This window comes from Natrix helvetica (assembly GCF_964273705.1).
Source record: "Natrix helvetica genome assembly, chromosome: 5".
In the NCBI taxonomy this organism is placed as follows: Eukaryota; Metazoa; Chordata; class Lepidosauria; order Squamata; family Natricidae; genus Natrix; species Natrix helvetica.
Window position 1 is genome coordinate 43,060,557 of NC_138551.1, and position 25,675 is coordinate 43,086,231.

Genomic DNA, 25,675 nt, shown 5'->3' on the forward strand with positions numbered 1-25,675 from the left:
AATGCAAGTTTATGACAATAGGGATATAAGCAAAACATTTTGAAGTATTACAAAGAATGCGGTTGGAAATCCCTGTGTCTTCTGATGTTCTGTTTAAAATAATTTGTCCCTTGACAAAGCTGCCAAAAATGCCAATCCAAAGGCAAACCTGGAGCCATTTCCTGTGAACTGATATACCTCAGGGAAATTCAGAGCTTATTGTTATGTGTTGGTCTGCTTCATATGGCATATACATATTAAGCTCATGTGCGGATATTGTTAAAATGAGGTAGGAAATTGCCAGCTTTTGAGACAGTTCAGACAAGAAGTCAAAGCCATGAATACAAACCCTACTTTTATTATAAGGTTATTGTAACTTAATTTTGCAAGTCCAAAAGCATCTCTCATTCCTTTATTTTTTACATTCCAGAACTGAAAGGGTCCCTTCAGAAATTTTCCCTTCTGTAGGCAGAGATACCTTTTGAATGACAGTTGTGTAAGCTGCAGCTCGTCCTCTTGTCTCCCAAGGTCATTCATACATACCATTAGAGAAGTAGAATAGACAGCTTTAAATTAGATGTTGCATTCTAGCATTTATGCAACAGATTTATATTTCAGAAACAATAAATCAAATCCAACAAGAAAGGAATATCTGAAAAGAATGCACCAATGCTAGAAAGAATGACATCCAGAATCAGAAATAACTTAACAGATGCTAGCACTTCTACTTCAGTTTCTAAAATGAAATTCATGGAGGCAGAACTGGAAGAACTGGAAATGTCCATCCAGGACAAAAAAAAACCCAAAACCTTGCCAAAATAGCTCTGACTATAGAGGCAAACTAGGGGAGTCACCATCTCATTGCAAGAAGCAAACCAACTAATAGTTCAATAGTAGTAACTGTGAGAGGGATCTTGGAGTCCTAGTGGACAACCATTTAAATATGAGCCAGCAGTGTGCAGCATCTGCCAAAAAAGCCAACACAGTTCTAGGCTGCATCAACAGAGGGATAGAATCAAGATCACGTGAAGTGTTAATACCACTTTATAATGCCTTGGTAAGGCCGCACTTGGAATACTGCATTCAGTTCTGGTCGCCACAATGTAAAAAAGATGTGGAGACTCTAGAAAGAGCGCAGAGAAGAGCAACAAAGATGATTAGGGGACTGGAGACTAAAACATATGAAGAACGGTTGCAGGAACTGGGTATGTTTAGCTTAAGAGAAAGAAGGACTAGGGGAGACATGATAGCAGTGTTCCAATATCTCAGGGGTTGCCACAAAGAAGAGGGAGTCAAACTATTCTCCAAGGCACCTGAGGACAGAACAAGAAGCAATGGGTGGAAACTAATCAAGGAGAGAAGCAACTTAGAACTGAGGAGAAACTTCCTGACAGTTAGAACAATTAATCAGTGGAACAGCTTGCCTCCAGAAGTTGTGAATGCCCCAACATGGGAAGTCTTTAAGAAGATGTTGGATAGCCATTTGTCTGGAACGGTATAGGGTTTCCTGCCTAGGCAGGGGGTTGGACTAGAAGACCTCCAAGGTCCCTTCCAACTCTACTATTGTATTGTAATATAACTGCATAACTGCAGTTATAATGGAATACTTTGGGTTTAAAATCAACCAATATTGATGAAATAAGGGGGGGGGGGAAGCAAAACAGTGCATCACCAAAATGGGAGATCAGGTTGGAAAATAAGATCATGATGCTTAGATGCAAAAGCTAGAATGAATGAAAGAAAAGAAGCTGAATAACAAGAAGATCAAAAATACTCGATAAAGAAATATCATTTAGAAACAAAGAAGATTAGGAAGCCCTTGGAAAGAATAAAGCAGCTAAAGCCAAAAAGATAATCAGATATGAAGATCAAATTGGACACCATAAGCAGAATGTTCAATTTGAGTTGAATCAGAAATGTTTCTATCAATCCATCAATGGAGAGACTGTAAAGTAAATACCTGACCAAAAATAAATGATGCAATTCTGGGTGCAGCTATGGACAACCCAAAGAAATACAAAAAGAATGCGGTTTGGATAAAGTTTTTTTTTAGAAACATACAAATAAGAAGCTGAAAGAACCTGCAATAACAGTAGAAATAGCGAAGAAAAGGCAGGGAAGATCAATAATTGATCAACACCAGGTGAAGATTGAATTATATGCTTCTTGGTTGAAACATCTGACGGATCTACAACCGCGCATTTCCAAGCAGTTTAACAACATGTTGTAAGACGATGAAATTGAAGTTTGGTTAACATCCCTAAAACCTAACTGATAATGAAAGATCTAAAAAGGAGTCTATCACAAAATAGACAAAATAATAGAAAATGGAGAAGCTAAAGTGCTCTGAAACTTTAGAATTCAAACAGTCAGGCACCTGCCCCAAACTTAACAATGGGCAATAAAGAAGACAAAAAAGTCTAGATTCTGGATGTGGCAGTAATTAGAGACAGAAAAATAGGGTGGCAGGCCCATAGTTGCATGCAAATGACCTCATATTTGAGGCAGATCCTTACAAGCAACAAGAAAAAGAATAGTGGCGATAACATGGGAACAAAATACCTGCAACATTTATCCCTACATTTATGCCAACAACACCATCATGGACCTCAGTAAGTATAAGTTTAGAGGTGCCTTTTCATGCACTTTTTCTAATATATATTTCACCATCTGCTGGCAATGCCCCTCTGGATTTTACGTTGGACAAACAAGACAGATTTTGTGCAAAAGAATTAATGGACACAAGTTTGATAGCTGTGCTCAAAACAAGGACACAATAATATTAAAGGATTTCAACCTCCCAGGATGTTCTATTGCTGATTTTAAAGTAATCATTTTGGAAGAAAGCGCCTCCAAACAACATTGAGTGTGAGAGAATATCACTGTACATCAGAAGCTTTCAGCCTATCTCTAAAGGTCACCACAAACACAATAGACTCTTAATACATCACAATGCTTAATTGATACGTTTCTAGTAACCTATCATATGTAACTCATGTTTGCATAATTAAGCTGTCTTCCCCTTCCTTCCTGAAACAATTCATCCCTCTTTAAATCCTACATCAGTTTAGCTATTTCATAAAGCTGATGAAGTGAGATGTAGTTCAAGAAAGCTATGCTTTTGGGTACAATTTGTTATCAGAAAAGTAGGGTCACCCTACTGCATAGTCATTCAGCGGAATGGCTCCATTGTTGTCCACTCATTTATTTCTCATCATGTAAAGCATGGCAAAGGGCTGGTTGATAGATATTCCTGGCATTTCTCCAATTAGTCAGCTGGAAGAAACACTAACCAGCTCTGTAAGAGGACTAAGTAAAGCAACTGAGCCTGCTTGCTGGCTGGAGAATTCTAGGAGCATAGCTGGCTGGAGAATTCTAGGAATTGAAGTTCACAAGTCTTAAAGTTGCCAAGTTTGGGGACCCCTGCCTTAAGGTATAAGAGGGATACTGATATGACACATCCTGCTTCGATTATACCATATTTGAAAACCACATAGTTAGTTTTGGCATCTCTTCATCTCTCTGTCTCTCTGTATTTATGTTTCTCATTCCTGGTTCAAAATTCCATGCCTGCCTTCTTCCTCTGTCTGTTAGCCCTGAGCTTGCAATATGATGGGCTAATCTCTTTGAATAATTCTGTCAACTGTAATGAATGGCAGATTCTTTCAAGAATTCACCTAGAGAGTTATTCTTTCTCTCTCATTCTTTTACACTTTGGGAAATAATTGCATTTTTTATCTTGACTTTCATTCTGTACTAGTCTTGTCATTGTCCCAATCACCATCAAATGTGTGACACTTCCACATATAAAGCATTTTACAGAAACAGGATATCTGCTCAGCTGGACACTATGCAAGAGGTGTTTTTGTTCCTATTCCATTGATGCTTGGATTTTTCTTCTTAAGGACAAGTAGCCCACATTGACTTATTCCTATGTGCTGTAAGATCTCCCAAAGGAAATCAACCCTGGCTGTTCTTTGGAAGGATAGATACAGAAGCTGAAGCTCAAATACTTTGGCCACCAAATAAGAATAGAGAACTCATTGGAGAAGACTCCGATGTTGGGAAAGATGGAAGGCAAAAGTAGAAGGGGATGGCAAAGGATGAAATAGATAGCTAGTGCATTGAGTTTGGGCAGACTATGCAGACAGTGGAGGCAGGGGCCTGGGATGTTGTGGTCCATGGGTCATGAAAAGCCAGACACAACTTAGCGAATACATTATATATCTGACGGAATATTTAACATACATTAAACAATCAAAATGATTTCTAGTTCTTTGTGAACAATTACTCTTGTATCAGTTTGACATAGAGTGGTTCTTAATGGATTGAGTGATATAGACGCACATGTATTCTGACAGTGTTCATTTTAACCTCTCCATTTCTCCATATTAGAGAAAGCTACAGGCATAGAAAAAGACATACAAACTGTATTTGTACACAGAGAGATGTCTTTTTTCCATACTGTAGTACTTGAAAATTGAGAAGCCATAACCTTTCAGTTATGCATGCTGAGATCCTTTTATAGCATCCTTCTACATTATAATTATGAGACTGACTCTACATATATGCCTTAACCGTTACCTAATTGACATCATGTTTCTGACATCCTGCTATGTATCTGGCATCGGTGGATTGATTGACTTTTGATTGCGCTGAGGAAGACATTGCCTTTTGTGGTTCCAAAATCTCAGTGCTAGTAGTATATCAGAGCTGGCCATAAAATTGGCTGAGGATGCAGAAGCATCAATGTTAGCAGTCATAAGAAGCCACACTGAAAATCTCTAACTTATCTGGCACCTCAGATTTGTCATCAATATGCTACAAAAAGCCTATACAATTGCCAAATAGTTCAATGAACAATCATAGGGCTCTAATAAATAGTTCCAGTTCCTTAAATAGTGCTGTGATGTAGCTCTTTCCTAGGCTTCTATTAACACAGGGATTACTTTTGAAAGAAGGGAACCCCTCATCTCTATTTCTCCTGCGAATCTTGTTTAGTGGTTGAAGTGCTAGGCTTTAGAGTTGCCTCCACTTTCATATCTGGGAAGGAGTAGAGCCATTTGACTTTCACATGTGTTCTAGTACCTCATTCAACTCTACCTAGGAGTAGAGCCTTCTCTGTGATGGGCCCAACCCTCTGGAATGACCTCCCCCCCATATTAGAACTACTACCGACTTCCACTCCTTCCGACAAAAACTTAAAACTCACCTGTTCCGACTAGCCGGCCTGGCCCACTTATAGTTCTACTCTTACCTCCTGGCGGATATTTTATTTGGGATAGCTTTTAAGGTTAATGTTTTTAAATTTTTTAAATTTTTTAAAAAATTTTAATCTAACTTAACTAAATTGTACAGGGAACTTCTACTACCTCCTCCAGTCCTATGTTTAATTTATTTATTGTATACTTATAACAGGTATATTTACTGTTCAACTATTTTAATATGACTGTACACCGCCCCGAGTTTCTTTTGAGAGAGGGGCGGTCTAGAAATCCAATAAAGTTAAGTTAAGTTAAGTACTAATTACAGTTTTTAGTCCTGCGATTTAGTAGACGTGGCAAAGTTACAAATTTCACTTTCTCAATTCCCTGCCTATTTCCATGGCATTGTACCTCATTGCATCATGCTTCTACTACCTATTCTAACTACAGTTTTGCCAGCAGGTCACATCCCAGAAACAACTGACTGCTGTCTAAAAAAGGAATAAATTTTCCCCTGCCGCTCCATAGCCACCAACTGAAGCAAGTGAAGAGCAGGTTCTACTCAATGGGCCCCAACTTGACAACTCTCCTGGAATTCCATAAAATTGAGTGATCTGTGACGTATTTATCAGTCACACCACTGTACATAGAATGAATTGGAAAAACTTCCACAGGGAAGATGTTCAACAGTTTTGGGCACATCCAGTGGGTTGCCCATAACAGCCACGTACATATTCCTTACCAACTGTCTCAAACTCCTGGAATGTGGCATTGACACTTAAAAGGGTGGCAAAGAAGCAAAACCCAACTTTATATATATATATATATATATATATATTTGCCTAAATAAGCGGTTGTTATGAAATAAATTATGCTGGAAAGGTAGCTTTGTGATGGCATCTGGATAATGCACACCATCAACAAACCAACAAATGCAGATTTTAATTAGAGAGTTAGAAAGCAAGTTAGTTAGAAGGACCTTACACCTGGAAAAGGGAAGTCTTGATAGGGATTGAGGATGTGGGGGAGGGAAGATGAGTTCAACATCTAACAGCACTGAAGAAGATGAAATACCTACTGATAATGAAAGAGCAAAATACAGGACAGAGACAAGATGTCTTAGAAGCTTCTGTTCTGATTAATGATGTTCAGGCTGTGATCCATTGTAATCTCCTCATTAGCAAACTGTGAGAAGCAATTTGATAGTGGCCCCTGACCACATTTCCCACTACAATCCTTCCCTATGGATATTTCTTGCAGGTTTTTTGTTGTCCAGGAGAAACACTGAGTTGGTGTGGAAACTTTTTCTTCTCTTGGAAACATGTCAAGACTGAGATCAAGCTAATTGACTATTAATATTGTCATTTGAAGTTTGTGGATGTTCATCGCAGGAATCAAGCGTTATATATTTATTTCTTCTTTTTTCATAGAAATTGCATTAAGTTTTAAAAAGAAGATAAAAAACACTAACAAGTATTAATACAGAATTAAAGATAGAAAAGGAAAAAAGAAAGGGGAAAGAACAATGGGGAAAAAAGAAAAGACAAAAAAAAAAAAAGAAGAAGCTTTCACTTTCTATGCAGCATGTATGATTGTATAATTATCTCCTATTCTAGGGTTATAAAAAAACTATTGTTTTTCTTAAACCAATAGAATGTTTTAAATAATTTTGTACATTCTAGATAGCTTCTCTGGTTTAATGTATATCAACAGTATACAATTATACAATAATTACTGAACACTTTAAGGTTATAACATAATGTAAATTTCAAGCCTTTCAACCACATACGTTTCCATTGTTCAGTTTGTATATTATAACCACATTTGTGGTTTTCAAAGTTCTCTTTGCATACCCTTCAATTATGAATCTATGCTGTTTAAAAGTAAAATTCATGCCTTCCACTTTATCCCATCAAAATGGAATCTCTGTTTGTTTTAGTATTTAAGCCAAAAAGCATGAAAAACCAGGAGCAGATGTGAAGTTCCAATTGAATTGATTTGTTTCTCATGCTTATGGACAGGAATTTAGTTCACTAATGATTAGCATTGTTTTGGCGCTAGATAAAGGTTAATGAAATTCAAGACCATTTGTGGCTGTATAGAGATTCTAGACTGATTCCTCTTTTGACTCCATCCCTGGACTCTTCCTTTTCCTACAATCTTCTTTCAAACAAAGGCATTTTCTGTTCTAATTTGTTTAGAGTTTCTTTATCAGTTTCTATTGCCATATCTTACTCTTCCCAATCCAGATAATTTGCCAAGCCTCTAAGAAACTGTTCTCTAACACCTTCTTTTGAAATGTTTGGAATACCTCTGAGTCTCAAACAAAAATCTTTCTCTTTTAACCAATAAAACTAGATTATCTATTTTCTTTGAACATAACTTCTGTTTTATTCTCTAAAATTTCCACTTTATCAATGATTTGTTTTACTTCTTCAGATATTTTGTAGAACTTTCTGTCTTTTTAATATCTTCTTTTATCTCCTGTCTCACCTTTACAAATTGTGGTAAAATGTAGGCCAGAGTTGAAGGAAGGAGGAATTGTTTCTTGTTTCTGAGAAAATCTTTGGAATCTTTGGCAGAAAAAGAATGTAGATGGACTCCCCGCCCCAATAGTTTATAGGCTAATCTAGTAGTTATGCAAATAATGCTTTAGTCTTACAATATTTTTGTCTATAGGCGAGTAATAATAATGAAACTATAGTAAAATAACTTCTTGTGTCATTTTTGGTTCCTTTGGCATGACACAAAGCTTGCTTTCAATATTTCTTCAAAGCTTCCTATTTATTTTATATTTGTTGGTATAGATTCTGAAGCAAGACAGGTATAAATTTTTTTTTTGCCAGTTGCTCTAGTGAATCCCTTCTTCCCTCTCTGGCTGTTTTTATTGTATATGCCTATATCAGCGATGGCAAACCTTTTTGGCTCACGTGCCATAAGGGGGAGAGCACAGGGTGTGTGTGTGCGTGGGCATGTCGCACCCAGAATGCAATGCGCGACAAAATGCGCGGCAAAAAAACGACCCTATGAGCAAACCGGAAATGACTTCTGGTTTGCTTGTAGGGTCCTTTTTAGTCCTCCGGAGGCTTCAGGGAAGCCTCCTGAAGGTCCCTGAAGGCTCTGGAGGGCTTAAACCCACCCTACGAGCAAACCGGAAGTCCGTTCCCGAACTTCTGGTTTGCCCATAGGGCAGGGGTTTTTTTGCGCTCCAGAGACTTCAGGGAAGCTCCTGACGCTTCCGGAGGGACTGGGGAGGAGGAGGCTCTTTTCACCCTCCCCAGGCTCCTATAAAGCCTCTGCAGCCTGGGAGGGTGAAAAATGTCTTTAAAAAAGGCTGAACTCAGCTGGCCAGCTGGCAGGGCAATGCCTCGCATGCCCTGACAAATGGCTCCGCGTGCCACCTGTGGCACATGTGCGATAGGTTCGCCATCCCGGCCTTATATGATTTAGTACAAATTCATAGCAAAGCACTTTCATCAAAGTTTTGCAGAGTTTCATCCTATCCTAATTCTGAAATAGAACTTGCAAATGCATTTAAATTTGTGACTTGCATTTATATACTGAATGTTTCATCCTAATATTTCTACATTCAGAGTTGCTTGTAACAAATGATAGTTAAAAAGTAATAGGTTTGTTGTTGTGCAAAAAAAAGAAAGAAAGAAAGAAGGGGGACCTCTTTAAAGCTGTCTTGGGTATAAAAAGTGGGATATAACAAATAAAATAAACATTTTATAGGGAATTGCTAGCAAATCAGACCTAAAACATCAGCCAGAATGTAAATCAATGGCATGCAGATCTGTAAAAAGTATGTTAAAATAGTGAGTCTTTTATTTAGTATCTCAATTCATTCACAACGGGAACTAAGCAGCTATCCTTGGGCAATGAATACTGTACGATGGAAAGAACAGCTCATGCATTCCTAGCCTCTATACTTTCATGGATGGTGATAGATATATGTAAGCCCTGTTGAACAGCCTTCATAGAATTAAATGTTCACATGGGAAGTTGGTGATGAAATACATTTTCCATATGCAATCATCATTCTAGGATGAGTTCCAACACATATTAATTTGGACTGTTTACAATATTTCTTCTAATGCTTTAGCCAATTGCTTAATTGCTTCCAGCTCTTTAGAACACTAAGAATTAGCTGAATTATGCCAAAATGAAGAGAATGCTTAGCAATTGTTTCCTTTATTCCAGGTAGTAGTTTGATAGGGCTACCTGCACAAAAGTAGTAGAGCTTATCCAGAGTTCTCAATGTTGAATCTATTTGAATCCATCAGAACTGAATGCAAGAATAGTTCTGAAGGCTTAGAAACCAGGAAAATATGAGCTCCAGACCCACCTTAAGCAAGAAAGCTGATTTAGTGTTTCTGGACTGGTCCCTTTCTCTTAGTCCAACTCATATCCCAGGGTTGTTGTGGAGAAAATAGGAGAAGGATTAGATATATTTGCCATGTTGAATTATTTAGAAAAATAATATGGATTTTAAAAAATCTCAAAAAATAAGAACTTAGGTAAAATCTTGCAGTTGCAAGAACTAAATGAGCTTGCATCTTATTTATAATGCTTGCATGCATAAGCGTAAGTCTTTGCTGCTTGATTGGAGCTTGCTCTCTTTTTTTAAAAAAATGACTTTTGTTAATAAAATATAACAAACAAAAATAATACATACATTATAGTGCAATAAGATACATGCATTATAATCGCTGAAGTAAAATTTTAGAAGAAAAAATATATGTACATTATTAATACCGTGTTTGCCCCAAAATACAGCATGTCCTGATAATAAGGCCATACCACATTTTTCGGGTGGGCAAAAATGTAAGCCCTCCCCGAAAATAAGCCCCTGGACAACCCCCCCTCCAGCCAGGCAGAGCGCCACTCACCAACCTAGGGATATCCCGAAGGTGCTAAGCAGCAGGAACGGGGTGGGGGGGGCAAAGCCTCATGTTGCTTGGCACCTTTGGGATACCGCTAGGTCAGTGAGCGGTGCTGTGCCCAGCTAGAGAGGGTTTTTTTGGGGTGGTTGCTCTCTTGCGAGCGGGCTCCCAAAGAGCTGGGCACAGCTCAGGGTCGAACGGCTGTGTTGCGCTGTTGCAGCAGCACTACACAGCAGCCATGAGGTGACCACACTCATGAGCAGCCGCCCGGCAAACCCCCTTTCCATCCAGACACAGTGCTATTCACTGACCTAGGGGTATCACCAAGCTGCGTGAACACCTGTTCACCACTCTCCAGCTCCACGCCTTGGCACCTTCAGAATGTCTCTAGATCAGTGAATGGGGCTCTGCATGGCTGGAGAGGGGGGTTGTGTGAGAGGATTTTCCGCTCCTCACTCACGCGCCTCCCAGCCTCACAATGTCCTTGTCTAACTCTCCATGCAGAGCCAGAGCATCTCCGCTGCCATCTGCTGCCACCTAGCTTTTTCTGTGGCTTCCAAAGCATGGAGGTAGGATGCCGAGTCTTCTGGAAGTTGCCAGTCTGGGAATACGCTCTGTGGTTGTATGCTCTGGGAGTATGCTCTGCCAGCAGCCAGCCAACAACCATAGAGCATACTCCCAGAGCAGCTGCTGCCAAAAGACTCGGCTGCGGATCTCCAGAGTTTGGAAGCTGGAGAATAGGTTATGCTTGGAGCACCGCAGTGCCGGCAGCATCCTGGCCCTGCAGGGAGTGCTGGCCAGGGCATGGTGAGGTTGGGAGGCACATCAGCTGGGGACGGAACAGGCGCTTGCACAACCTCCCTTTCCAGCCGGGCAGAGCACCATGCACTGACCTAAGGGTATCCTGAATGCACCAAGCTGTGGGATCTGGGGGGAGGGCAGAGCACCATGCAGCTTAGCGCCTTTGGGATATCACTGGATGGGTGAATGGCACTCTGCCCGGCTGGAAAGGAGGGTTGCCGGATGGCTTCTTGTGAGCGTGGTCACCTCATGGCTGTTCTATTGCGCTGTTGCCCCGATGCTGCGCCTGTCTCTTCAGGCATCCGCTTGCAAGAGAACAGCCACCTGGCAATCCCAAAACAATAACCCCCCCGATAATAAGACCCGATCAATATTTTGACTCTGTCTTATTTTTGGGGAAACACGGAAATTAGCTCAATCTTTACCATATCAAATCTAAACAATATAGAAACATATCAGGCAATCTTTTCCTTTTTAAAATATAAAGAAGTTTCAGAAATTAACATCTCTCTTGAATCCACTCTTTAACTCCACGAATATAAATTTCTTTCCACCTCTGTAAAATAGATTGGCTGATAGAGATAGCCCAGTTTTCATGAAAAGTTGATGTTTCCTGCATTCACATGTAAGCATGTAACTGAATTGTATATTGGCTGTACAACGTTTCTCTAAATCAGGGCTGTCAAACTGGCAGCTCGTAGGCTGGATGCGTTACACGCTGACCAAGGCCACGCCCAGTTTAGTGAAGGAGGAAAAAGACACGGTACATCACGTGACACCACCGTGATGATGTGAGTTTGACATCCCTGCTCTAAATTGAACTATTAGTTTCTGCAACTAATAGTACTTCTCTCACACTGTTTTCTTTAAATGGAACATTGTGGTGGACTGAAGGGATAGTTTTCACAATAATTTTATGCTAGTTTAATACATGTTAAATGTACTAAAATCTGACCACCAACTGGCAGGTAGGTAAATAATAAATGAAAGAAGGATGTGACTCATATTTTGTGTAAAATAGGATTTTGGAAGTTACAATTTAATATGCAGAAGTCATGGAAATTTACTTTTCTGTGCAGCTATCCTTGGGCAATGTTAATCAGAGGAAACGGAAAATAGGGATTCTGTATCTTTACAGAAAAACAAACACAGAATTCTAAAAATATTGTGACTTCAAATTGATCTCTAAGCTCAATTAAAAAGTCAAATTTCTATTAAAGCTTTGTGGAAACTACATATTTCAGAATAAATTTTAGCTTACTATTCTGTCATAGCACTTGATAAAAGAAAAAAATACCTTGTGCATGAACAGGAGTCAATTATAGCTTTGGCAATATAAACTGTAACCAAATCATCACTAAATCCCATTTTAAAAAGAAAACAAAACTGTATTCCGTATATCAATGCTCAAAGCATGTCTCCAGCCAAATACATGGCTTCTGGCACACCTAAAATGATTTCCAGTGCATGTAATCTGTATTATAAATTAATCTTTGCTCAAACAGCATATGTGTGCTTGTGAGCTCACATTTGCTTGATGTTTTTTTTAAACTTGGCTTACTTCTGTGCCAACAACAGCCTTCTGTTTGGAAATTAAGCAACTAATGCTTTAAAAGAAGCTTTTAAGCTGAGCCTGAATGGCCACATATTGTATTAGTGGATTTACTGTACTAGCAGAGGACTGGGCCATATAACCTTGGTGTTCTTCCATGAAACTCTCCACATCTTTTTTATCTCCACATGCTAAAACATGCCACTTGCTTTAAGTGGATTTTATAGTCGCTGAGGCAAGGCCATTAAAGGAATCTCCTTTTAAAAAGAATCACACACTCACATCCAGATGCTCTCTTCCTTTCCAATGTATTCACTGGGCAAAAAACTCCCTATAATGTTGTACAGATGTTCTGTATGGCACCCTGGAGTAAAAGGCACTCTAATGGACTACAGGTGTGACCTCTGATGAGGTAACATCCTGCCCTGCCTTAGAGAGATTTACTGAAGGTCAGGTGCTAATCCTGTGTCTTCAGAAGGTTTTATCCATCATAAATGAGTGAGGCTGAACAGATGGAAAAAAAAAAGAATACTGGAATAGAACAGAATGATCATTTGTCATGTTACATAAGCAGAAGAGCTAATGCTAATTGCCCTGGGTATGGCACTCATGCCCTGTCACAGATACAATTGCTTCAAAGAAAGCAGTAGTACCCTTCTTTCTTTTTATGGTAGTGAATGATGGCAAATGTGTTCATCTAACACAGTGGTTCTCAACCTTCCCAATGCCGCGACCTTTTATTACAGTTCCTCATGTTGTGGTGACCCCCAACCATAAAATTGGTGTCTCAGTTCCTAAGACCATCGAAAATATGTGTTTTCCGATGGTCTTAGGCGACCCCTGTGAAAGGGTCGTTCGACCCCCAAGGGGGTCCCAACCCACAGGTTGAGAACCACTGATCTAACAGGAATATTTTTCTTCGTATGATTATTATTTTTGGCTTGTTGTTGCACCACCAGTCAGATATTTAGTTTGTATTTGGCATTTATTCCTCTATGAAATCCCTTCTAAAGAACCTTGGATATTGTTTGATGGTATTGAAGGTATTGTTGCAGGATGCAAACTTTTCCAAGTAGAGCTTCTTTTGCAATTGACTGGAAGTGTATTTTGCCAGTGGTGTTCAAGTGATGATGTTTTGGGATTGTAGCTGATGCGTTTATTACTTTTGGTACTATCTGATACTATCTTTTTATTTTGTTACAGCTATTCTAGTTCTATTTGCAGGTTTTGCATTTTGTGATTTCTTTTCTATTCTGATATCTCCAGGTGCTAACATGTCCACTATGCAGACTTTTTTGTCTTTTATATTGTCAGTTGTTAAGTCTGAGGTGTTATCTGGCAGATGCTTGTCTGTTTGAATTCTAAAGTCCAGAGAACTTTAGTTTCTTCATTTTCTATTATGGCACTTTTGTCTATTTTGTGGTCCCATAAATTCTTGCTTGCAGGCAAAGGGCATTTCTTGCAGATCTTCCAATGCACCACTGTTGTTACTTGTCATGCCATTGTTTGTAGTGCGTCTTTTTGCAGCAGCTAACTAGGCGGTCCACTGTTTGTTCAGCTTCTTTGCAAAGGTGGCATTTGCCAATGGGGTGACATTGGGCCAATCTACCTCAAACTCTCTCTTAGCCCAATCTACCTCACAGAGCTAGGAGAAGGAAAGAGTATTAGTATGTTTGCTAATACTTGAGTTATTTATAAAAATAAAGGTGGGATAAAAATAAAATAAAATAATAATCTTATTTTCTAGCCTAATGTTCCACTTTGGTGATGTGGTGTTTGACTTTTTGATTTTGCATCCCAAGTTGGCATGCATGAATAACCTGCAGTTAGCTTCACAATCGTAGTTAATTTACTGATTAACTAGCCAAGTCCTAAGTATTATTAAGATAGCATAGCACCTTAGCATATTGGGAGTTGCAGGTATGGTTATTTGTAAATTATTATTAGTAATATTATTTTGCCTTTACAGTATGAGTTAACTGGTTCCAAGAACACTGGTTATCTCCAATTCTTGAAGATGCCAAAGGCCTCTGGCAAGAGAAGCACATCGCTAACTGGTTGAAATTTGCATCAGCACATTCCTATGTCATTGCTCAGTCAGGAAAAAAGCTCCCTTGGGAAAGCCAGTCAGGAGTTTGCTGAATTGTTGGACAGGAAGGGAAGACAGATGAACGGATATTCTTTTGGTATAAACAATTGCTTTTTAAAAAGATAAAAAATAAAAATGAATGAGCAAGAGAGACTGTATACAGTCAATTAACTTTTAAAAATGAACAAGAAAAACATATTATAATGGGTAAAGAAACCACTTTCTTTCAGGATGGATATGGGCCATTTTCCACTGTACTGTATATGTATGTGGGAATACATGGAGAGGTGCCAATGGGGAAATGTGTGGAAAGTACCTGTTTTTTTGATATAAATAAAACATTAAAAACAGATATAGAATCAATACAAGAGAGAAAGAAAGGCAAAGTAAAAAGTGCAGAAAAAAAAGAAAAAGGAAATGCAAAGGAGTAACTTCCAATTTTCCTTATAGCAGTCAGAAGTACAAATATAAAGTTACCTCTATGGTTACAAAATAACTCATTTTTTTCCCTACAATCCATTTTTTACCCTAATAAAGTCAGAAATCATAAGTTCCTTTTTTTCTGTTGTACGTAAAAAGTCTATTAATGGTTTTCAGTCCGCAATAAATATAGACCATATAATGTCTTTTCTCAAACCAGAGAACTCAATTTGGCCACCTCAACAAATCCCATCATTTTCACAATCCATTCCTCACCTGAGGGTATTGTTGAATCTTTCCACCTTTGCACCTCACTGCAATTATCACATATGAAAACAAAGTTACACAACCTTTTTTCCAGCTGTTTGTCCATCAGCCCCAAGAGAAAGGTCTCTGGTTTCAATTGTACATTACTCTTTAAATGTTTCATAATTAGTGTATGTATCTGAGGGCAAAACTTTCTGTCTTTTTTTTAAAAACATATCTACAAACACAAAAAATATCCCATATTGTTGACATTAGTAATATAGATTTATACATTATAAACAGTGTCTCTGGTGCAGAAGTGGGTTGATTCTGTCCTGGTTTGGCTGAATTCAGGCCTGGGTCACAGAACTGAACTGTTTCCCTTGCCACCCCTGGGTCCGCCACCATTTTGGTTTTTAGTGACTTCGCACATGCACGAAGAACAATTTACATTAAACAGCGCGCACACACGCAACGCAAGTCTAGTGTACGCGGGGGTTGCAAACCGATAGTAAATCCGGCAGCAACCCACCCCTGCTCCGGTGAATATATTCATTCCCTTGTGTTTAAAATTTCAATAAAAGATATTCATTTTAGCAAATAAATGTTCATTATTTGTACACAGTTGAATTTCAACTTCAGTTTTGCACTTTTACACTATTAACTATTAACAAATACAGATACTCCTCAACATATGACCACAGTTGAGCCCAACATTTCTTTTGTCTCATTTTACAATTTTTCTTTCAACAGTTATTAAGGGAATCGTTGCATTGGTTAAGTTATTAAGCATAGTTGCAAAATGAATCTGCCTTCTCCATTGACTTCCTTTACAAGAGGTGATCAAATAGCCCTGTGCAACCATTCTATGTCAGTTGTCAAGTGTCCTAATTTTGATCACGTAACCATGGGGATTCTGAAAATGGTGGTGTGAAAAACGGTCATAAGTCACTTTTTTCAGTACCTTGTAACAATCACTAAATGAAGTGTTGTAAGCTGAGGACAACCTGTATATCCCTCTGTTACAAGAACTCTTGATTTTAATTTTGCATTCTCATCATTGACAAAATTCTAATATCTTACAATAAGTGATCCACTTATGCTTACTTTTTATCTCTCATCTATAAAATGCTTCTTGTGCTGAAAGCTATAGAGGCGTTTTCAGGCACAACTTGGGTTTGTATCTATTCCACATTCTCAATATGGCATGTCTAACAACCTTAGCCTTTATTGAACCATAAATATTCATGCCACTCGAATCTCAAATGATATACTTCTGTTCCCCAAGACTTCTATTTCTCAATAACAGCCACATTTTCATGCAAACTAAGCAGCAGGATGCAAACTACGCTTTAAATCAGGTAGAGCCAATCCTCCTCTTTCTTTTATATCTTGTAATGCCTTATATTTATTTAACCTTGTATTTGTGGTTTTTTTTTTCTCTGCCACACAAATTTAGATGTGCCTTTTGCCAATAGTCTATCATTTGTCAAACAGGTATTGTCTGAAACAAAAATAACATTCTGGGTAAGACATTTATCTCAATCATAGAATTTCTCCCCAGCAATGACTTTTGTCACACCTTGACATATCTTTTTAACTTCATTTCATGCCTTAACCATTTTGAAATAGCGCACAGTTCATATATTTTCATAGTAATATCATAATAGTTTACACTTTTCTCAATTTTAAAGCTTGTTCTGTTTTATCTCATATTTTTGTTAATATTGTCTTCTTTATTAATCTTAAAACTTTTTAATGCGCACAATTCTGTTAATTTACTTCTTAATAGTTAAATTCTTTTAAAAGGTCTTCCAAAATCAACACCAAGTCATTTGCAAAAACTCTTTAACTTGCAAGTCTTCAATGGAAAGTACTGTGAATTACTACCCAAACTTCATGTTGAGTGAAATGACTAGCAGGCATGTTTGCTTATTTGATGTACTGCAATTGTAAGGAAGATTCCAGCTGTTACTTGAAGTAGTTGACTAGAATTTTTCCTGCTAGAAGACTGAACCTCGAGGAAGTATCCTTCCCTGTTGTTTTATGTGCCCAACCTCAGTACTTAATATGTGTTCATGTTTAAGTAAGCCAGATTGTGATTTGGCACTGCAGGGTGGCAAACTTCTTCCATGGATTAGTCACAAGTAGTTGCCCTCTTAGCTTGTTTTCAGCCACAAAACTTGTAAGGAAAAAATATTCCTCCTGATGTCTACAGGAACAAGACATGGAATAAAATACAGATAATACCAGCTGTTTCCAGAAAAACAATGACATACAATGTTTTGTGTGGTGGAGCATGTAAAAAAAACATTTTAGAAGATAAATTCTGGTTGGAAATTTTCTGGTTGGAAATTATTGTCATAGATCAAACTTAGACAAATTATTTTGCATCAATTAAACCTGATCCATCCTATGCATATATTGATAGGTCATAGAGCTTTAGATAGATGCAGCTAAAGTGTATTCTGGCACATTGATTTAGTGGATTCTGAAGCCTGTTTTGGTTAATCTATGACAGGGGTGTCCAAACTTGGGAACTTTAAGACTTGTGGACTTCAACTTTGGACACCCCTGATCTATGATGATAACTAACACAACTTTGTGGCTGAGCTGATTCAGCTATCTTGAACCATTTAATTTTGACTGCACTAAAATGTGTTATGGTTGTTGGTTGATTTCTCTCCATGTCAGTGTTTTTCTTTGACTTGGGCATTCAAAAGGCAGGTGTATTAGTAAAAAAACCTGACATGTAGCAATCCTCTATGTGAGGATAACATGACAGTTGAGGGATTCAAAATTTCCCAAAGTTTGAGTGACAGTGGGATGATAAAAAATACTGGTTTTGTCAGTCTGCCACAAGCTTGGTTGCTCAAGGCTAAAGAACAAATAGCTCACGAAGAGGCGAATATATTTAATTCCAGATTTGGAAAAAGAGATAGAAGAACGGGCTGTAGCAGTATAGGATGCTTCTAGACACCAGTGAGTAGGAAACCTGTAAGATAGAGGTAGTGGTGGGTTTCAAATCCCGTTCCAACCAGCATGGTTGGAACAGGACCGGTGGCATCCTCCGTGACACTCCAGCTGCTCCGCAAAGCATCGCGCAGGCGCTGTACGTGGCATGCATGTGCGCAGCAGCACAGAAGCTTTAAAACACAGAAAAGGAGCTTGGGTGGGTGTATGGGCGCTTCAGAGCACCGTACCAGAACGGTATCTAGTGCTCCGGGCTGGCTCCGGTACGCCCGTACTGGGGCGTACCGCGTGCAACCAACCATTGGATAGAAGGCAAAGAAATAAGATGATTTTTAATGTTTGGTATAGTGGTTAGGTAGTAGGCTAGAAAGCGGCAAGCCAGGAGTTAAAGTCCCGCCTTAGCCATGAAAGTCAGCTGGGTGACTTTAGACCAGTCATTTTCTCTCAGCCTAAGTTATCTTATTGTTGTTGTTATGTGAAAATTAGACAAGGAAGATGTGTTAGATATGTTCACTACCTTGAGTTATTTGTAAAAAATAATAAAGCTGGAATATAAACAAATAAACAATTTTTTTCTCTGCAATAGCTTTTGTTGTGAAGTTATCAGTGTTGAAATATAGGTAAAATTATGATTAGAATTGCCTTGGGACATAAACTGATGACGTTAAAATAGAGTCAAGTGTGTTGTAAAAAAAAAAAGGGGGGGGGAGGAATGCCCAGAATGGAACTACTTGACCATAGATTAATGACACAGATGTCATTTCCTTCTTCAACTTTTGGTGGAAACATTGGAATCAAACAATATTTTTAAATAAATCAATAAAACTGGAGGATTCTTCCCACTCCATCGGTTTTTTCAGTTTCTGTTGTGTTATTACTATTATTACTCCTCAAAAAGGGGGAAACTGGAAAAATATTAACAGTAGAACAGCTTTATCACATTTTAAAAACATAAAATAAATTTAATTATACATGTAAGGCTGCATCCAATCACATTGCTTTAATATTCATGATTTTTTTTTGCCTAAGTTGGGAAACATTTAAAAAACAAATCAGTGTATATCAAAATATCAATACACAAACATTCTTGATTTGGTCAGGCAGCCCTCAATTACTCATAGAAATGCCTATAACTTTAAATACCTTTCTTATCTTTTTGGCTTCTAATATCTCTCATTTTTTTTCTAAAATCCTGCATCTATTAACAACTTAAAAGTGATATCCAAGATGTTGCGACAACATGAGATGTTATTCCATATTGTCATTTGATTGATTAGGCTCCTGTGTGGAGTTGGGACAGAATTTCAGAAAGACAAAATCATTGCAACCTTCCACCTCTCCTCAGTGCAAAATACATGAAAGCCCACTTGAATGGGCTTACAAAGAAGCACCTCAGACTGTGAGGAACAAACAGTACCTGGGCTTTCTTGTATTTTGCATGGGGAGAGCTTTCATCTAGCCACTCTGCCATAAAGCCCAGATCGGTGGAGGACTGCAGTGATGGTTGTCTTTCTGAAACTCTGTCCCATCTTCACACAGGATCTCTGAGGTTCAGTCAGAGTGACCATTGGGTTTTTGGCCACCTCTCTTACTAAGGCCCTTCTCCCCCAGTTGCTCAGTTTGAGGCAAACAACTATTGGAAGACTCCTGGTTGTGCCAAACCTATTCCGTTGGAGACTTATGAAGAACAGGTTGACTCCATTTAAGGTGTAGAAACTTGATCTGCAATGATCAAGAGAAATGGCAGGCACCAGAGCTAAATTTCACATAACAAAATTGACAAAAATGAAGGGGGCCCGAATACTTTCTGAATGCATTGTTCTAAATCCATCTAGAACCCTGTTAATGCATAGTACTTGAAATTAAGAGTAATTAATTTGGATGCAGGAAACATTTTAAATTTACACACTTCAGCTTGTTGCACCAATTATTTTGTAAAATAATACTTTAGCTTGTTACACCAATTACGTTGCTTATAAAACGCACTTAGGTTCTTTTGGCACAACCAGAACTGGCTGAAAATCTAAAAATCTAAAAACGGGTGCTGCCTTTTTCGAAACAGTTAGCGAAACATCCAGTCTTATGGTGAGATCACAGGTATGAATCGATCTTTTGTGTAGGTGGATGATTTGGTGAAAGCTCAGTATGAAATATCTGAAGAGATAAAGCCCATATAATAACCTGGAAATTTGAAGGTCAATTTTGATTGGCATTTGGAGATGAGCAGATAAATAAGTATTGATATACATCAATAATGTCATCTGCCTAGAGATTGAATCCAGACCTTGGTTTTTTGATTATCATACCAAGTTTGAGTTTGATTTATTGAGGTATATTAAAAGTTGAGCTGCCAAAAAAGTGAGTTGAATTGGGACATCACTTAAATCAGTGAGACAAGTTAGCTGTGACTATAAGACCTATATTTTTAACATGCAACAAAAATATGGAGTTAAACCTTTGTGCAGTTTCACTTAGAAAGAACCAACAAACATCCTGATGATATTGTTTCAGGCATCTTATAACAAACCAAAATAATCTATATTGCTTTCCGTTTGGTAGTAGGTGTTTTAGGAAACGTAGTAGTCTTTGAGCATCTCTGATAATTCAGATTGAGTTAGCACAATTACTGCTAAAACACAAAGCATATGGCACTATTATTAGAGAATATAAACATTTATCAATACAACAGGAGAATAAGCAAGTATTTCTGGAAACAAAGACTCCTTTCAAATGAATGTGAACTACCCATTTGTGTTAACGTAAAGAGTGTTTTATAGTAATTCAATACCAGTGTGTTTATTATGACCTAAGCTTTCTTGAGTTCAGTTCCTAAAATACATACAATGAAATGGATTCTTGTCCTTAAAAGCTAATGTAATAATAATTTGGTAATCTTTAAGATGCTATGAAAAATTAAACATATTAATTAGAAACTGGACTGTTACCTCACTGGGATGCTTTAAAGTCAACTCACTCATCCAAATAGTCTCTACCAGTTCCATTATTGTATTTACTAGAAGTCATAAAGTTTCGAAGCACTGTAAAAGCTTAATCTTGTATTCACAAAGCAGCAATACAAATTGTGTATCAATTTTGAATTCAAATTATATTCCAATGTTTTTTGTACTTACATTCAGACTCTTAACTTACTTACCCCCCCTTCTTTGTGAATCCTCAGAAACACTAATGGATACTCGGACAGCCACAGCTGAACTTGGTTGGACAGCAAACCCACCATCAGGGGTAAGTAGATGTCGGCTACTTAAATGATTTGTAAAAGGGATGGTGTATATTGCATAAATTCAAATAAGTAAGACTGGTCAAATTTTCAGGTTTGGTTATGCTTGCCTTTCCAGTCACATTGCCTTTTAGTTTTGCCCCTATTGGTACTCAGATTTTTTTTTTAAAGTCTGCATGATATTTTTTACCTAAATGTATGCATTTTAAAGATGCCATTATAAGATGCACACTTACGCATGTAGATTTATATAAAATTGTGCATTTGTATGTCTATTTCCAATGTAGATTTTCTTAGACTGACAAATGTATGGCATAGCGTGATAGAATGTATAATAGACATTAGGAATACAAAGGGAACAATAAGACATTTAAAGGAGGAAACAGGACTGTTAAGAATAGATTCTGGTCCAAGGGAGGGAAGAAGCATGAGAAAGAAACCCAGAGTAACTCTGCCTTAATTACACCAGATTTTAGCTGTATGGGACAATTATTTGAGTAGGCTTTCAAAATTCTCCTACATTATCCTACTAGCAGTAAAGATCTTTCCAAAAATCTAACTGTGGATTTTATTTCCTGAGATTGCCAGCTTCACAAAGTTTTTCACGAATCTTGAAATCTTTTACACTGCCTCATGAAAGAAGGGCCAGATCCTGCATCCTGGATGTGGATTAGGATCTTTTGAGGTTCCTTGTTGTTGGCAGAGTAAGAGCCAGTGGCACAGGTAACAGATCACATAGATCAGGGGTCCCCAACTTCTGGGTCATGTCCCACTAGTGGGCCATGAGCTATTTGCAACTGGGCTGTGAAAACAGAGGGTTCAATTTGTGTGAATGGCAGGTGGGCGTGCCCACATTTGTTGTCTGCTCTCGTGGAGCCATCCCCTCTTCCCCCTCACCTGTCTGCAAAGCCAGAAAAGGTGAGGAACTCTGACATAGACCACAAGTTTACATAATACTACAGTGCAGTTAATTCAGGGTTTACCTCAGTTACAAGAAGTACCACAGGTGGCTGAGTAGCAGTTATACTTCCTGAAAACTTGTCTGAGAAATTAAGGAAATGCAGGAGCCAAGACTATTGAATATTTTCTTATTCTGTGTGAATTATTCCTGGTGGGAAGGTTAGGAGTTCCCTACAGATTTGACCAAGGTGACATTATGTTCTTAGACTTTTGAAAGGAAAAGCAGGCAGATGGGCATTTCTACTGACTGAAAGCAAAGGTGGCATACTAGAAAGCTATCAAGATTTTATGCAGAAGTTCAAACCTCTCTTTGATAATTCTATTAGGAGAGCAGATGCTAATTGGGAGATTTCTGGCAAAGAGGATACAGAGAATGTGAGTGCAAGGAGATTTTCTGTTATAACTCAGGGATGTCCATTAGAATGGTTTTCCCCTCATTATTCATTTTTGGGAAGGCCTTTCTGATGAACTAGATGAGTTGGAAGAGCTATTTCAACATTGCGTGGTGATTGATGGTAGACTAGAAGACAAAATAAGAAAAAGGTAATAATTTCAGAGCCTTTCTTCATCCTTTCCCCCTTTTAGTTATCTCCTTGGTTTATAATGGCATGGAGCCTATGTAGATAGAGATGATGAAGAGTCCCCTGTCTAACAGTGGGAAAAAAAACAATGAATAGGACCTCCCAGATTGTATGCTTACTGTGGATCCCTTAATCATTTATTGGAGAGTTGCCCTGCTAAACTTTCTTCATTTAAATTACCTTTAAATTACCTGAAAAACATTGCATTTGTGAATACAATAAATTATTGTATTACGGATATTAACCAGCAGAAATAATTTAGTACTTTTTATGAATAAATGCTCAAATTGCTCTAAAGTCTTCATGGACCTCCTTCTACAGAGCTTTTCAGGAGGACCTTGGATAATGAAGAAGGGTTCTGACATATGAAACCATGCAACTGCAGTTTATAATCCTAATTAATATATGCACACACACACACACACACACACACACACATACACACTTGGAATTCCAACTCCATAATTTCTTTTGGATTCTGGGAAACTGTTAAACTGAGCTATTGTGCAGCAATTGTGTTGTACAAACATTTACTGGAAAACCTACTCAATGGAAGTGATCAATGGCAAATGCCTCAAATCAGGTCCCCATCTCCTTTGCAGCTGAGAAGAAGTGATCACAAATAAATATTGCAACTGTATTTGCAAATAATTATTCAACTTCTCCTATATACTGTATGTTCCAATTGTCTTGGCCATAGACTGGTTGCAAATACCTAATACTGGCATCCATTATTTCTTTCCTCTCAAACAAAACAAAACAATAACAATAACAAATAAAAAGATCAACAATTGTGGTTGCAGGCATTAGATTTTCTTCTTGTCTTTCTCTCCCGTTACACTGCCTCCATTTCCTTCTTTGCCAGAAAAGTATGTAGAGTTTGGCAATGCTTCAAGGGAAAAGGAAACTGCAGCCTCTCCTCTGCATTAGGTATGTAATTATACTATCAACTTGCTACCTAGAGCCTGAATCTCAGAACTAAATGGCAATATACATGTCTACTCAAGAATTACCAGCTTTGAAGTAATTTCTGAACAAAAAAAATCAAAAGAAGGGATTTATTTAACCTCCTTTTTCTTACCATTTCTTTGAGTAAAAAAAGAAAGATATTTTTTCTTTGATTACAGACTTCTCATTTCCAAACTATTAGAGGTCACCATCTAGTGCCTCTTATTTTGGATCTGCTGCACTACCTTCAGAAATCACATATTTTTACTAAACGGGTTTGAGAGAAGCTTACAATTTAATTTAGATGTAGAATGGCCATTAATATTTAACAGCCTTTTGACATTTGTTATGGCATGGAGAGCCATAAGGAAGAGTCTCAGAATAACTTTCTTACCCACACTAGGTATAAATTGTGCAGGAGAATTGCTTTGGAAGGTGTTCAAGATTCTATACAATAGCTAGCCCACTAGCAATAAATATCGTTCCAGAAATCCAAGTGGTTCTTTTTTCTTGAGTTTGCCAGCTCACGGGGCTTAATGCATAGTTGAGAACAGAGTGGATTTGCACACAGAATATTCCTATTTTAGAAGTTTTGGAAAATGCAAACTGAGCAAAGTTTATAATAAAATGAGATCTGAACAAGCATTATTTTTACTTCTGTTAAACATGGCATATATGTGTGGACGGGCAGTGGAATAAATTTTCTTCCTATGTCATTATAATCTTAACTACTCTTCTTTCTTTGTCACTTCTCAGACAATGGAAAACCCAACACATTTAATTGTATGCAGATGAAATTGTGCACTCAATCTCTACATCTGAACTGTGAAAGGGAATTTTTGTAACTTTCTCTTGTTCCCTTCCAAAGCATTTTCCACTTTTACAAAGCAATCTTATGATTTAGGGCTTGACTTCCAAATTTTCCCCCTTAAACCCAGGGCTGATTATGAAACTGAAATATTCCAAGTGGCAGATAGGATGTAATTCTAAATGTGTGTTCAATGCTTCTCTCTACACTTTTTCATGTTGGGTAAAAATAGATATAGAATAAATTAATATTTTCTGTGGATTTCAAGGCAATAATAGATACAAGGACAGCTAGTGGGGAGCCATTTTGGTGTAGTGATTCAAAATACTAGCTTAAAAACTGTGAGTTCCAGTCCTGCTTTAGCCATGAAGCCAATGATGTGACTTGGGGGCCAATCACTCTGTCTTAGCCCTGTGTCAGACAATGGAGTACCAAATGCATCACGGATGCTCACAAGCACTTGGGCAATAGTGATCTTCCAATTTTGTTTCTGAAATGTTGGTATTACATTACTCAGGATACAGAAGTGGAGATGGAGTCACGGATAGTCTGATCTCCCTGTTTAAAATGATCTAAATTTGTGATTATCATACCACACAATGGCAGCACGTTCTTTGGTTCAGTGATATACAGTATTTTGTGTTCAGCTGTAAACAATTGTGAAGCATGAAACCATACATCAGGATTTGGGGGGAAAAAATCAACAAGGACTTTACAAGAGAAACATTATGTTGGATGCATGCAGTATGGTACCATAAATAGAATTGTCTTTGGAGAATGCCTTAGGTCAGCCTCCATAATTTAGTCCCTTCCAGATGCATTAGAGTGTACATCCACAAAGCCAGCACAGGAGCCATTTTTCAGCACATCTAGAGAGCACAAGGTTGCTTTTTGATGTTAGCTTAGGTCCAGTAAAATCAAAACTATCCCTACCCTGTGCTGAAAAGTAAATCACCTTGTGCCAGGGCTCCCATAATCAGAAAATACCCC

At 38.0% G+C, this 25,675-nt stretch overlaps 1 protein-coding gene across 3 annotated transcripts in view; it reads left to right on the forward strand.

Annotated features, from left to right (window-relative positions):
* The window catches only part of EPHB1 (EPH receptor B1), a 402,482-nt gene that overhangs the window by 89,454 nt on the left and 287,353 nt on the right, over positions 1-25,675 (forward strand). For all 3 annotated transcript variants that reach the window (XM_081956413.1, XM_081956414.1, XM_081956415.1), the window contains exon 2: positions 21,329-21,393. In XM_081956413.1, coding sequence (XP_081812539.1) covers positions 21,329-21,393 — 65 coding nt within the window. The remainder of the gene's footprint in view (positions 1-21,328; positions 21,394-25,675) is intronic.